The following is a 13,683-nucleotide window of genomic DNA, read 5'->3' as shown; positions in this document are numbered from 1 at the left end:
TATCTGCACGCCAATGTTCATAGCAGCATTATTCACAATTGCCAAGAGATGGAAACAACCCAAATGTCCTTCAACAGATGAGTGGATAAATAAAATGTGGTATATACACACGATGGAATACTACGCGGCCGTAAGAAGGAACGATCTGGTGAAACATATGACAACATGGATGAACCTTGAAGACATAATGCTGAGCGAAATAAGCCAGGCACAAAAAGAGAAATATTATATGCTACCACTAATGTGAACTTTGAAAAATGTAAAACAAATGGTTTATAATGCAGAATGTAGGGGAACTAGCAGTAGAGAACAATTAAGGAAGGGGGAACAATAATCCAAGAAGAACAGATAAGCTATTTAACGTTCTGGGGATGCCCAGAAATGACTATGGTCTGTTAATTTCTGATGGATGTAGTAGGAACAAGTTCACTGAAATGTTGCTATATTATGTAACTTTCTTGGGGTAAAGTAGGAACATGTTGGAAGTTAAGCAGTTATCTTAGGTTAGTTGTCTTTTTCTTACTCCCTTGTTATGGTCTCTTTGAAATGTTCTTTTATTGTATGTTTGTTTTCTTTTTAACTTTTTTTTTCATACAGTTGATTTAAAAAAGAAGGGAAAGTTAAAAAAAAAAAAAAAGAAAAAAGACAAACAAGGAAAAAAAAAAAAAAAAAAAAGATGTAGTGCCCCCTTGAGGAGCCTGTGGAGAATGCAGGGGTATTCGGCTACCCCACCTCCATGGTTGCTAACATGACCACAGACATAGGGGACTGGTGGTTTGATGGTTTGAGCCCTCTACCATAAGTTTTACCCTTGGGAAGACGGTTGCTGCAAAGGAGAGGCTAGGCCTCCCTGTATTTGTGCCTAAGAGTCTCCTCCTGAATGCCTCTTTGTTGCTCAGATGTGGCCCTCTCTCTCTGGCTAAGCCAACTTGAAAGTTGAAATCACTGCCCTCCCCTCTACGTGGGATCAGACACCCAGGGAAGTGAATCTCCCTGGCAACGTGGAATATGACTCCCGGGGAGGAATGTAGACCCGGCATCGTGGGATGGAGAACATCTTCTTGACGAAAAGGGGGATGTGAAAGGAAATGAAATAAGCTTCAGTGGCAGAGAGATTCCAAAAGGAGCCGAGAGATCACTCTGGTGGGCACTCTTACGCACACTTTAGACAACCTTTTTTAGGTTCTAAAGAATTGGGGTAGCTGGTGGTGGATACCTGAAACTATTAAACTACAACCCAGAACCCATGAATCTCGAAGACAGTTGTATAAAAATGTAGCTTATGAGGGGTGACAGTGGGATTGGGAATGCCATAAGGATCAAACTCCACTTTGTCTAGTTTATGGATGGATGTGTAGAAAAGTAGGGGAAGGAAACAAACAGACAAAGGTACCCAGTGTTCTTTTTTACTTCAATTGCTCTTTTTCACTCTAATTATTATTCTTGTTATTTTTGTGTGTGTGCTAATGAAGGTGTCAGGGATTGATTTAGGTGATGAATGTACAACTATGTAATGGTACTGTAAACAATCGAAAGTACAATTTGTTTTGTATGACTGCGTGGTATGTGAATATATCTCAATCAAATGATGATTAAAAAAAAAAAAATGTATGAAGCTAAAAGTGAACTTCCACATCACCACCCCTTTTGCACACTAACTCCCCAGGAATGGCCACTTATCTTCAGGAAAAATTTGAATATGCTCCAGATCTTTTGTTAAAACACACAAATGTGCATTTATACTTTGTTTTCTGTTAAAAAAGTGGGATCATAGAGTTTAAACAAGTTTTCTTCAGTATGCACAAATGTGATTTTTGTTCCCTGAATGGTGTTTTAGTTTCCTAGGCTGCTCAAAGCAATACCATGATGTGGGTTGGCTTAAACAGTGGGAATTTATTTGCCTATTGTTGAGGCTGGGAAAAGGTCCAAATCAAGGCATCATCAAGATGATGCTTTCTTCCCAAAGACCGGCTGCTGGTGATCCTTGGCTCCTCTGCCACATGGCAAGGGACCTGGAGGTGTTGGCTGATCTCTCCCTTCTCTTCTGGGTTTTGTTGATTTCAGTTTCTTGCTTCCATGGCTTCCTCTCTCTCTCTCTCTCTCTGTCTGAATTCACTCTGTTTATAAAGGACTGTAGTGATAGGAGTAACATCCATCCTGGTTGAGGGGGACACACCTTAACTGATGACACCTCATCAAAAGGTCCTATGTACAGTGGGTTTATGCCCATGGGAATTAATTAAATTTAGGAATATGTTTTTCTGGGGTACATTCAGCTTCAAATCACCACAGATGGGTTTTGTTGTCATTACCTCATAGCCATCCTCCCAATCTTCTCATAGAATTTGCAAAGAAAGGAGACTTTCCTAGAAGATACTGAAAGTAGACACATTAAAAAAAATGCTACTATATTTATAGTTTTTACTTTATAAATGTTTAAAATTGCTGAATGACCCCCCAAAAATTACTGAATGACCCAAAAAGCACAGTATTAACACATGCATGATGTGGGAAAAATATACATGATATGTTTTGCAATGTAGTGCTGAAGTTATAATATTTTAAAAATGGGCAAATGGGTAAAGACAAAGAATAGGCAGCTCATGAAAGAAAAATATAAAAATGGCCAAAGAAATATATTTTAAAATATTCAACCTTTTTGTAAATCAAGAAATTCAAATGAAATTTAAATTCAATGATATTTTTTGCTGCTGTTGTCAAAGATTTAAAAGATTAGGTTAAGATCAGAGTTAGGGTTACAAGGGAGAACAGAAAAGGGTCCTGTGAATTGGCACAGGCCCTCTGCAGGTCTGGTTGAAAGGCTACATGACCTTCAGCTCTTGTCCCAGCAGTAGTGTTACTAGAAATACATGTACAAGGCTGTTCACTGCGGTTTTGATTTGCATTTCCCTGATGAATGTAAAGTATCTTCTCATGTGCTTATTGACCATTTGTATGTCTTCATTGGAAGACTGTCTGTTCAAGTCCTTTGTCCTTTTTTTGATTGTGTTATTTGCTTTTTCTTGTTGAGTTGTAGCACTTCTTTATACAATCTGGATATTAAAACCTTATCAGATATATGGTCTCCAAATATTTTCTCCCATTGTATAGACTGTCTTTTCACTTTCATAATAGTGTCCTTTAACATAGAAAAGTTTTAAATTTTGTTGAAATCCATTTTATCTATTTTCTCTTTTGTTGTTTGTGCTTTCAGTGTCATATCTAAGATATCCCTAGCTAATCTAGAGTTATGAAGGTTTTCCTGTTTTCTTCTAAGAATTGGCGATATGGGTCTAACTTCATTCTTTTGCATGTGGTCATCCAGTTTTCCCAGCACCATTTGTTGAAGAGACCATACACCTCTCCCCCCTGCCAATTAATGTACTTTACATCCTTGTCAAACTGATTGCCATAGATATATGGGTTCATTTCTGGATTTCTCCGTTCTATTCTATTGGTCTGTATGTCTGTCTTTATGCCAGTATCACTATTTTGATTACTGTGACTTTGGAGTAAGTTTTGAAATTGGGAAGTGTGTGACCTCCAACTTTGTTCTTTTTCAATATTGATTTGGCTGTTCAGGGCCCCTTGCGTTTCCATATGAATTTGAAAATTGTTTTTACATTTCTGCAAAAAGGCCTTCTGGGATTTTGCATTGAATCTGGTAGATTGCTTTGGGTAGTATTGACCTCTTAACAATATTAAATCTTCCTATCCATGAACACAGTATGTGTTGTCATTAATTTAGGTTTTCTTCAGTTTCTTTCAGAGTATTTTGTAGTTTTCAGTGTACAAGTCCTTGACCTCCTTGTTTAAATTCATGTTTAGGTGTTTTATTCTTTTAGATGCTTTGGGGATGGAATTATTTTTTAAATATCCATTTAGGATTGTTCTTTGCTAATTCGTAGAAACACAACTGATTTTTGTATGTTAATCTTGTAGCCAGCAACTTTGCTGAATTCATTTATGGATTTTAGTAGTATTCTTGTGGATTCTTTGGGATTTTTCTAATAAAAGATCATGTCACCTGTGGTAGAGATAGTTTTGCTTCTTCCTTTATAATTTAGATGTCTTTTATTTCTTTTTCTTGCCTGATTCTCTGGGTAGACCTTCCAGTGCAGTGCTGAATAGCAGTGATGAAGGTTGGTATCTTCGTCTTGTTCCTGATCCTAGCAAGAATGCTTTCAGTCTTTCACCAGGGAGTATAATGTTAGCTGTGGGTTTTTTGTGTATAACCTTTATTATGTTGGGGAAGTTACCTTCTATTGCTAGTTTTTCGAGTGCTTTTATCATGAAACAGTGTTGGATTTTCTGCATTACTCTCTTTACTTACAGGTCTGTTGAGAGCTTCTGTTTCTTAATTATTCAGGCTAGGTAAGTTGTGTGTTTCTAGGAATTTGTCCATTTATCTGATTTGTTGGCATACAATTGCTCCTAGTATTCCCTTACAATCCGTTTAATTTCTGCAATATCAGTAGTAATGTTCCCAGTTTCATTTCTTATTTTAGTTGCGTCTCCTCTCTTTTTTTCTTTGTCATTGTGGCTAAAGGTATATCAGTTTTATCTATCTTTTGGAACTTTTTGGCTTTATTATTTAGGTTGACTGTTTTTCTATTCTCTATCTCATTTATCTCTGCTTTAATCTTCGTTATTTCCTTCCTTCTACTGACCTTACTCTTTTTCTAGTTCCTCTAGGTATGAAATTAGGATGTTGATTTGAGGTCATCTTTTTTTTATATATATAGTTTTTAATTTTTTTTTAATTCAGTTAAAAAAATACCATACAATCATTCATAGTGTACAGTCAGCTGTTCACAGTGCCATAGTTGTATATTCATCACCCCAGTCTATTTTTGAGCATTTTCCTTACACCAGAAAGAATCAGAATAAGAATAAAAAATAAAAATAAAAAAAGAACACCCAACCTCCCCCCGCCGCCGCCTATCCCACCCTATTTTTCATTTAGGTTTTGTCCCCATTTTTCTACTCATCCATCCATACTCTGGATAAAGGGAGTGCGATCCGCAGGTTTTTCACAATCACACTGTCACCCCTTTTAAGCTACATTGTTACACAATTGTCTTCAAGAGTCAAGGCTACTGGGTTGGAGTTTGGTAGTTTCAGGTATTTACTTCTAGCTATTCCAATATATTAAAACCTAAAAGTGTTATCTATATAATACGCAAAAATGTCCACCAGAGTGACCTCTCAACTCTGTTTAGAATCTCTCAGCCACTGAAGCTTTATTTTGTTTCATTTCCCATCCCCCTTTTGGTCAAGAAGATGTTCTCAATCCCATGATGCCAGGTCCAGATTCATCCCTGGGAGTCATATCCTGTGTTGCCAGGGAGATTTACACCCCTGGGAGTCAGATCCCACATAGAGGGGAGGGCAGTGAGATCACCCACTAAGGTGGCTTAGTTAGAGAGAGAGGGCCACATCTGAGCAACAAAGAGGCACTCAGGGGGAGACTCTTAGGCACAATTATAAGCAGGTTTAGCCTCTCCTTGCAGCAACCAGCTTCATAGGGGCAAACCCCAAGATAGAGGGCTCAGCACATCAAGCCATCAGACCCCAGTGTTTGTGAGAACATCAGCAACAGTCCAGGTGAGGAAGCCCAACACCTCTGCATTCTCCCCTAGCTCTTCAGGGGGCCCTGAGTATATATTTTTATTCTCCACCCAAATTACTTTCAGATGTGTTCCTATTTTATTCTAAGCTATACAGACCTACCATAGCTCAGCTTCCTATTCAAAGTTCCATGTAATTGTAGTGTTTGAACAAACTGACTGTAGAAGTTATATTGTTTATAAAATATAGATCCTACACCAAATAAACATCTCTTCCTTTGGTCTCATGTGGGAGTGAAGTTTGAACACAGTCAGTTTCAACCTTTACCCTTTGGCCCACTTTGCTCTAGTCTTAACCAGATCTGCTTTATTCATATCTCTAATTGAAGTCTGGGCCCTATTTCAGCTTTTTTTTTTTTTTTTTTTTTTTGACAGTTGCTGTATGCATTAATATTGATATTCATATCTGCTGAGCTCTAGCTCTGAGCTTCAGGAGTAGCAGATACCCAGTGTTCCAGAGGCCAGTCAGGTTACACATTAAGGGGTCAGTAGAGGTCATCTTTTTTAATGTAGATGTTTACAGCTGTAAATTTCCCGCTGCATACTGCCTTTGCTGCATCCCATATTCTTTGGTTTATTTTGTTTTCCTTTTCATTTGTCTGTTAGAATTATATGATTTCCTTTGTGATTTCTTCTTTGACCCATTGGTTATTTAAGATATTTGTGAATATTCCATTTTCCTTCTGTTATTGATTTCTAGCTTTATTCCATTGTGGTTAGAAAAGATGCTCTGTATGATTTTTATCTGTTTATATTTGTTGAGACTTGTTTTGAGGGTGAATATATGGTCTATCCTGGAAAATGATCTATAGCACTTGAGAAGAATATGTTTTCTGCTGTTTTTGGATGGGGTATGCTATATATATGTCTGTTAGATCTAGTTCATTTATAATATTGTTCAAGTCTTCTATTTTCTTATTGATTTTCTGTCTTTATTTTCTAAATATTATTGAAAATGGTATATTGAAGTCTCCTTCTAATGTAGAACTGTCTCTTTCTTCAGTTTTGTCAAAGTTTGCTCTGTGCATTTTGGGGTTCTGTTATTAGGTGCATGCATGTTTTCAAATTTTATATCTTGTTGGATTGACCCTTTTATTAATATATAGTGTTATTCCTTTTCTCTTGTAACCGATTTTGACTTAAAGTCTATTGTGTCCAATATTAGTTTAGCCACCTCTGCTCTTTTTTGGTTACTGTTGCACAGTATATTTTTTCCAACCTTTCACTTGTCATCCGTTTGTCTTTCAGTCTAAGGTGAGTCTGTTGTAAACAACATAAAGTTGGGTCATGCTTTTTTATCCATTTTGCCTATCTCTGCCTGTTGAATGGAGAGTTTAATCCATTTACATTGAAATTAATTACTGATAAGGCAGGAACTACTTTAGCCATGTTGTCATTGGTTTCTTGTATGTCTTACAACTTTTTTTGTCCCTCATTTCCTCCATTGCTGCCTTCTTTTGTGTATAGTTGATCTTTTCTAGTGAAACAATTTGATCTTCTTCTCTTGTTGGTTTCTGTATATTTTTTAAGATATTTTCTTTGTGGTTACCATGGAGTTTATATTTAACATCCTAAATCTGTAACAGTCTAGTTTGAATTGATACCAACTTAAATTCAATAGCATACACAGTGTCTGCTCCTATATCCCTCCTTCCCCCCTTTATGTTCTTCTTATTACAGATTACCTCGTAATATTTTATATGCCCAATAATGTAGAAATATAATTTTTTGCATTTATTTTAGATCATGTATTAAATAAAAAGTATGATTACATACCAAAAATACAGTATTACTGGCATTTGTATTTACTCGTGTAGTTACCTTTACTGGGGGTCTTTATTTCTTCATACAGCTTCAGATTACTGTCTGTTGGCCTTTCTGTTCAATATGAAGAACTCTGTTTAGCATTTCTTGTAGGCTAGGTCTAGTGGTGACAGAGTCCCTCAGCATTTGTTTATCTTGCAATGTCTCAATCTCTCCTTCAGCTTTGAAGTGCAGTGTTGCTGGACACAGAATTCTTACCTGGCAGTTTTTTTCTTTCAGCACTATAAATATGTTGTATGACTGCTTTCTCATCTCCATGGTTTTTGGTTAGAAATCGCCACTTAATCTTATTGAAGATCATTGCATGTGACAAGTTGCCTCTCTCTGCTTTTATGTTTATCTCATTGTCTTTGACCTTCAACAGTAATTATCCTTGGTGTAGATCTCTTTGAGTTCATACTATTTGGAGTTAGTTGGGCTCCTTGTATGTGTAGATCTATGTCTTTTATCAAATTTGGGAAATTTCTGGACATTATTTCTTCAGATATTCTTTCTGCCCCTTTCTCTTTCCCTTTTCCCGCTGGGACTCCCATATTGTGTATGTAGATTCGCTGCGTGCTATCCTATAAGTCCCTTAGGTTTGCTGACTTTTTTTTTCATTCTTTTCACTTTCTGTTCTTCAGACTGAATAATTTCAACTCTTTAAGTTCACTTATTCATTCTTCTGCTTGTTTGAATATGCTGTTGAACATCTCTAATTTTTATGGCTGTTACTGTAGTTTTCATTGCCAGAATGTCTGTTTAGTTCTTTTTTAAAATTTCCAATTCATCCTTTTGTTCATGAATCATCTTCTTGATTTTTCAAATTCTATGCTCATGTTTTCCTTTAATTTATTAACTTGTTAAGGAGCGTTGACTTATTGTCTTTGAGTAATTGTTCAAATGTTTGGCCTTCCTCTGTTGTTTTATTTTGTTCCTTTAGAATGGACCATTTTTTCTTGTTTCTTTGTATGCCTTCTATTACTTTTTTTGAAGTCTGGGCTTTTTAACATTTTTATGTGCTAACTCAGATTCTCCCTCTTCGCCAGGGTTTTAATGTAGAATGACTCCATGTTGAGGCTCTTTTTCAACACTTAGCCCAGCTTATACCGAACGTATAGTTCTGCCCATGGTGAAGGGTTGGATTCTTCTCAGGTCTTCATGAGCTTGCTGCTTGCCCTGGGTATATATGTGGGAGATTTAAAGAACTCCTCAGCATGCACGACTGTTTTCCTTCCTAGCCTCTCTTCCCAGGCAGTCATCTCAGCTCTGCTCTTCTGCTTTGCTCCACATTTCCACATTGCTTATTTGCCCCAGGTAACTTCCAGGATAAACACTCAGACACTCGTCTTGAGTAAGTTTCCCAGGGAGCAAGATGGGATGATTTACAGAGTTACCCAAGTTGTTCCTTTAGGTACGTTAATAATCACCGGCCAGCAACCCACACTAGAATGTGCACGGGCCGCCAAGCCACCAATCCCAGTTGAGGGGTGCCAGGTTGGGACAAGTAAACTCATTCCATGGCTTTCCTACTATCTTTCAGTTTTATTTTTCCTGATTCAGCGTTGGCTATTTGTTTACCCTTGATAGTTTCCCAGAGTTCTGGGAATGTTTACTCTGACAGATGCTGCCCATTTTGCTTGTTTCTTAGGGGGGCTGGAATTCACCAAGGGTGTGTTAGCCCTTTTTTGCTGACATCACCTAGCTGTATACTTTTTTTTTTAACTATATACGTATGTGTAAGTGTATATAAGTAAAGTATTTTTAAAGAATACATATAATGTTAACTGTAGTTACTTTCAGGGTATAGAATTGTAGATAGATGGCTTTCTACATTTTCTACAATTTCTATAAGATGTATATGTATTTATTATGAACTAAGAATGAAGCAGTATAATTCTTTCGGGGGAAAAACAAGTGCTTAGACCAGGTTAAACTTCCAAACTGAAATATAAGACACTTTTATTTTGATTAATCCCCCAAATTGCTTTGGAGTTAGAAAGATACTATTTTGCAGAAGAATACCCATTGTAGGTAGACTCTGCTTTCTTAGTCTGAGTCATTTCAGATGGATTTTGAGGTGGTGTCAGTTAAAATAGTTATGTATAATACCAAGGTACTTCATTTTTTGTGCTCCACATCTGTGGGGAAATAAAATTCTCTGGATTTCTCAGTGCCCCTGTGAAAAGCCCTGGTCTCTTGAGACCCAGAAGTGTATATGGTAGAAAGATGGAGCATGTGTGCCTCCACTTCCCCCGGACCGTTCCCTCTTCATATGGACTGGGGATTAGCGCTGTGGCTCTTCGTTTAGTTAATTGGTGTGATACAGAAGGGAATCAAACGTCCCTTATCTCCCTGCAGTGGGCCACATGGTCAGGGCCTGGACGAGGTGCCTGGGTTAAGACCAGGAGCCAGCAAGCCTGAGAGCTGTGCCTGGGCCTCCAGATGCCAGAGGGGAGGAGGCCCAGGCCTGGGATGCACCTGGGTCATAATTGCCAAGGTACAAAGGTACAGCTGCCCCTAGAGAGATTTTATTTACACTCCACAAGATAAGGGTGAGAACCCAGGATCCTTTCCATCCCAACTCCAAGGTGCAAAGGTTTTGTGCCCCCTTTGGGGAGTGGTAGTATGGGGACAGCTGCTGCTTTCTCCTGTATATAAGCAGAGAAAACCCATCTTTCTCTCTTCCTCACCTGTGATGCAGGCTTTGAAATTTGCGTGTGTGGTCCATTGACCTGGTTGTCATTTCATTACTGCAGGGGGCGGAATGGGAGTGTGCTGAACCCCATGGCCGTTATTTGCTTCTTTGAGGGATTAGTGGTAATTGGTTTCTATCTAGAATACCTTCTGTGTGTGTTCTGGATGAAATCATTAAAGATGGATATTAAAAACCCAACAATATGTACCCTAAATTGCCCTCCTGATTAGAGGAACAAAGAGTTTTAGTGTACTTATTTTTACATTTTTACCTTGCTTCATTCTTAGGAAAGACACAAGAATAATTAGAAAGAACATGCTCATCATAGAATTCAACTAGAAAAGGAAACTAATAAAACCATAGTGATATTATCATTTATTTTTGCCCCTTTCAAATGCCCTTTAAATGGAATCTTTCCAGTGTAAAATTACTTTGACATGAAGGAATTTAACTCTAATTTTACTGTTTTTCAGGTGACAAGGCAACTATACGAGCCGCTAGTTATGCAACTGATTCACTGGTTCACTAACAATAAGAAATTTGAATCTCAGGATACTGTCGCCTTACTAGAAACTGTATTGGTAAGTCATATTGATTCTTTTCTTGCCTTTCCCATTGTCTCGTTATGTTTGATCTATATTTAGAACTGCAAGACAAGTTACCTTTCAGGACACTGAGATATACCGTCTGGTTGGATCATGTGGTCTTTCTTGCTTTTGTTTTAGGGAATTGGTAAAATGCCATTTTAATGGATAGGGTGCCATATTTATTTACTTGTGATATTTTTAAATATCTGCAAGCAAATATCAGTTCACATTTTTTGTTCTCTATATTTTGGGGAGGATTATAATATATGACAAACTTATTCTGCATTACATCTGTGTATGTGGGTGTCTGTGTTGAGGTTGGGAGGAATGAGTATGACTGTTCTTGGACTTCTATCAGAGTTATGGATTGCTGTCATTTAAAGGAAAAAATCCACACAGTTCAGTAATTAAGTTGGGAGTAAAAGGAATTTTTTGAGCTTATCAATATTCTGCATTCAGACTGAGCAGCTAAAGGACCCTAGTTTATCTTTTGCATAGGCATATCCTGAGACTGTAGAGATTTGGCCCCTGGCCCACTGACGGCAGAGGCAGGAAGGAATGTATCTGTCCCTGCATTCTAAGTTCCCTTCAACCTGTGTTGAACTTGAGGTCAGCTAAAACGTTAGTGCCTTTTGATGTTTATTTTATTATAGTTTTTTGAACCTTTGTGAATAACTTTAGATTTGATTCCTTTAAATGTCCTTTTTTAAAAAATTTTACCTATTATTTCAGCCTATAATTTTGTTTTGTCACAAATATCCTGTCGAATCAAAACCACCGGTTAAACACTTAACAGGTTTGTCCAAACAGGTATTGTTTAATTCTGTATTTTTGTAAATTGATTCCAGTTTGTATCTATGTATCACTTTCTGTTAACTTAAAGATGAGCCAGAGGAAGCAAGGAATTTGGCAAGGGCATTCCAGATAGGAAATAAAGTCATTTGGGATGTGGTGATTCAGTTCAGTCTGGTTCGAGTTTTGATAGCGTGGGGGCATCGTGCGAGGGCTGTGTTGGGCAGGACAGCAGAGCACTGTATGCTGGCCACTCCTCCAGGTTAGCCCGGGCAGCCCCCATCCTACTGTCTGGTGGAGTTGCTGATAATGCCCCTCTCATTCCCAGATGGCGAGGGGGAGCCACTGAATATTCTTAGTTGAGATAGTGATGCAGTGACCACCAGTGAATTTTGCCTGTGTTCCAACCCAGCTCAGCCCCAAGACCAAAGAACATGCAGCGGGGAGGGGAGTGGGGGTGGTGGGGTCGGGCGCTCAGCCAAGGGTGCTGGCCTCCTTGCCCCGTGTTTGTGAGCAGAAGCTCAGCTGCCCACCCCCACCCCCACCCCAGGAAAGAGAGCGAGCGGCGGGACCCAAATCTGGGCCAATTGATTCCCTCTACACAGAGAGATGCCAAGATCTTTTTTTCTGACCCTGCAACTGGCACATGCAAAGGCTGAACTGTAAATGATGACTTCACACAAGAAACCCAGTCTGACAGCCAATACCTCAAAGGTGATTAGATCCTCCGGCTCTTAAAAGAGTAGCAAGTCGGAGTCGGGCAAGATGGCGGCATAGAGAGGAGTGGAAGCTAAGTAGTCCCCCTGGAACAACTACAAAAAACCAGAAACAACTAGTAAATAATCCAGAATAACTGCTGGGAGACAAACGAGACCATCCATTCATCATACACCAGCCTAAATTGGGAGGAATGCCCGAGAACACAGCATAAAATCTGTGAGTAAAACCTGTGGAACCAGGTCGGGAGACCCCCTCCCCCATAGCCCGAGCTGCGGAGCCGCGTGGTGCCAGAGAGAAGCTCTCTCCCAGCAAGCGAATACAGCTCAGCTGAGCTCCAACTGGGGTTTTAAGTAGCGAGTGTGAACTGCTCACTACAGGTACGCAGCCCCAAAAAACAGACAGAGGCTTTGGGTGACGACTGACCTGGGAGAGCCTGAGGGTTGCCTTGGACTGGGTCTGAAGGGGACCATCTGTTTCTTTTTTGGCTCAGTGGAGAAAGCCCCAGTCATTTTCAGTTTCCAGGGCTGTGACTCTGGGAAGGGTGGAGACACCACAAGCAGAGAGTGAGACCATTGAAATGCTAATGACCTCCACCTGGGGGGTCCGTTGTCTCTAGGAGGAAAGGGGTGGGGCCCTTTCCATTCAGAACCAGACCCCAGAGCCTGGGGGAACACGGCCATACCTCCTCACACCAGTCAAGAATTATAGGCTAACAGGCATCACCTGCTGGGCAGAAAAGCACAATGACCTGAGGCATCACAGGGTGGAGCAATTTTCTAAGACACACCCGCAGGGAAACCAGATACTGAATATTTCTTCCCTCTGGGACCTGAGCCTGTTCTGGTCTGAGAAAACCTGATTTGGATAACCAAGGAAACCATGCCTAGACAACAGAAAATTACAACCTACACTAAGAAAAACAAAGTTATGGCCCAGTCAAAGGAACAAACGTACACTTCAACTGAGATACAGGAATTTAAACAACTAATGCTAAATCAATTCAAAAAGTTTAGAGAAGATATTGCAAAAGAGATAGAGGCTGTAAAGGAAGCACTGGACATGTATACAGCAGAAATCAAAAGTTCAAAAAACCTACTAGTAGAATCTATGGAAATGAAAAGCACAACACAAGAGATGAAAGACACAATGTAAACATACAATAGCAGATCTCAAGAGGCAGAAGAAAACACTCAGGAACTGGAGAACAAAACACCTGAAAGCCTACACGCAAAGGAGCAGATGGAGAAAAGAATAAAAATATATGAGCAACGTCTCTGGGAACTCAAGGATGAAACAAAGTATAATAATGTACATATCATTGGTGTCCCAGAAGGAGAAGAGAAGGGAAAGGGGGCAGAAGCAATAATAGAGGAAATAATTAATGAAAATTTCCCATCTCTTATGAAAGACATAAAATTACAGATCCAAGAAGCGCAGCGTACTCCAAACAGAA

General features: G+C 39.1%; 1 protein-coding gene across 1 annotated transcript in view; it reads left to right on the top strand.

Moving 5' to 3' along the window:
• Positions 1–13,683, top strand: part of PRKDC (protein kinase, DNA-activated, catalytic subunit) — a 228,453-nt gene that overhangs the window by 64,131 nt on the left and 150,639 nt on the right. Inside the window, exon 26 of the mRNA XM_037802445.1 lies at positions 10,605–10,712. Within this exon, the coding sequence (XP_037658373.1) occupies positions 10,605–10,712 (108 nt within the window). The remainder of the gene's footprint in view (positions 1–10,604; positions 10,713–13,683) is intronic.

This window comes from Choloepus didactylus, chromosome 14 (genome assembly GCF_015220235.1).
Source record: "Choloepus didactylus isolate mChoDid1 chromosome 14, mChoDid1.pri, whole genome shotgun sequence".
Lineage (NCBI taxonomy): Eukaryota > Metazoa > Chordata > Mammalia > Pilosa > Megalonychidae > Choloepus > Choloepus didactylus.
The sequence above is the reverse complement of the archived record's forward strand: the minus strand, read 5'-3'. Positions and strand labels throughout refer to the sequence as shown.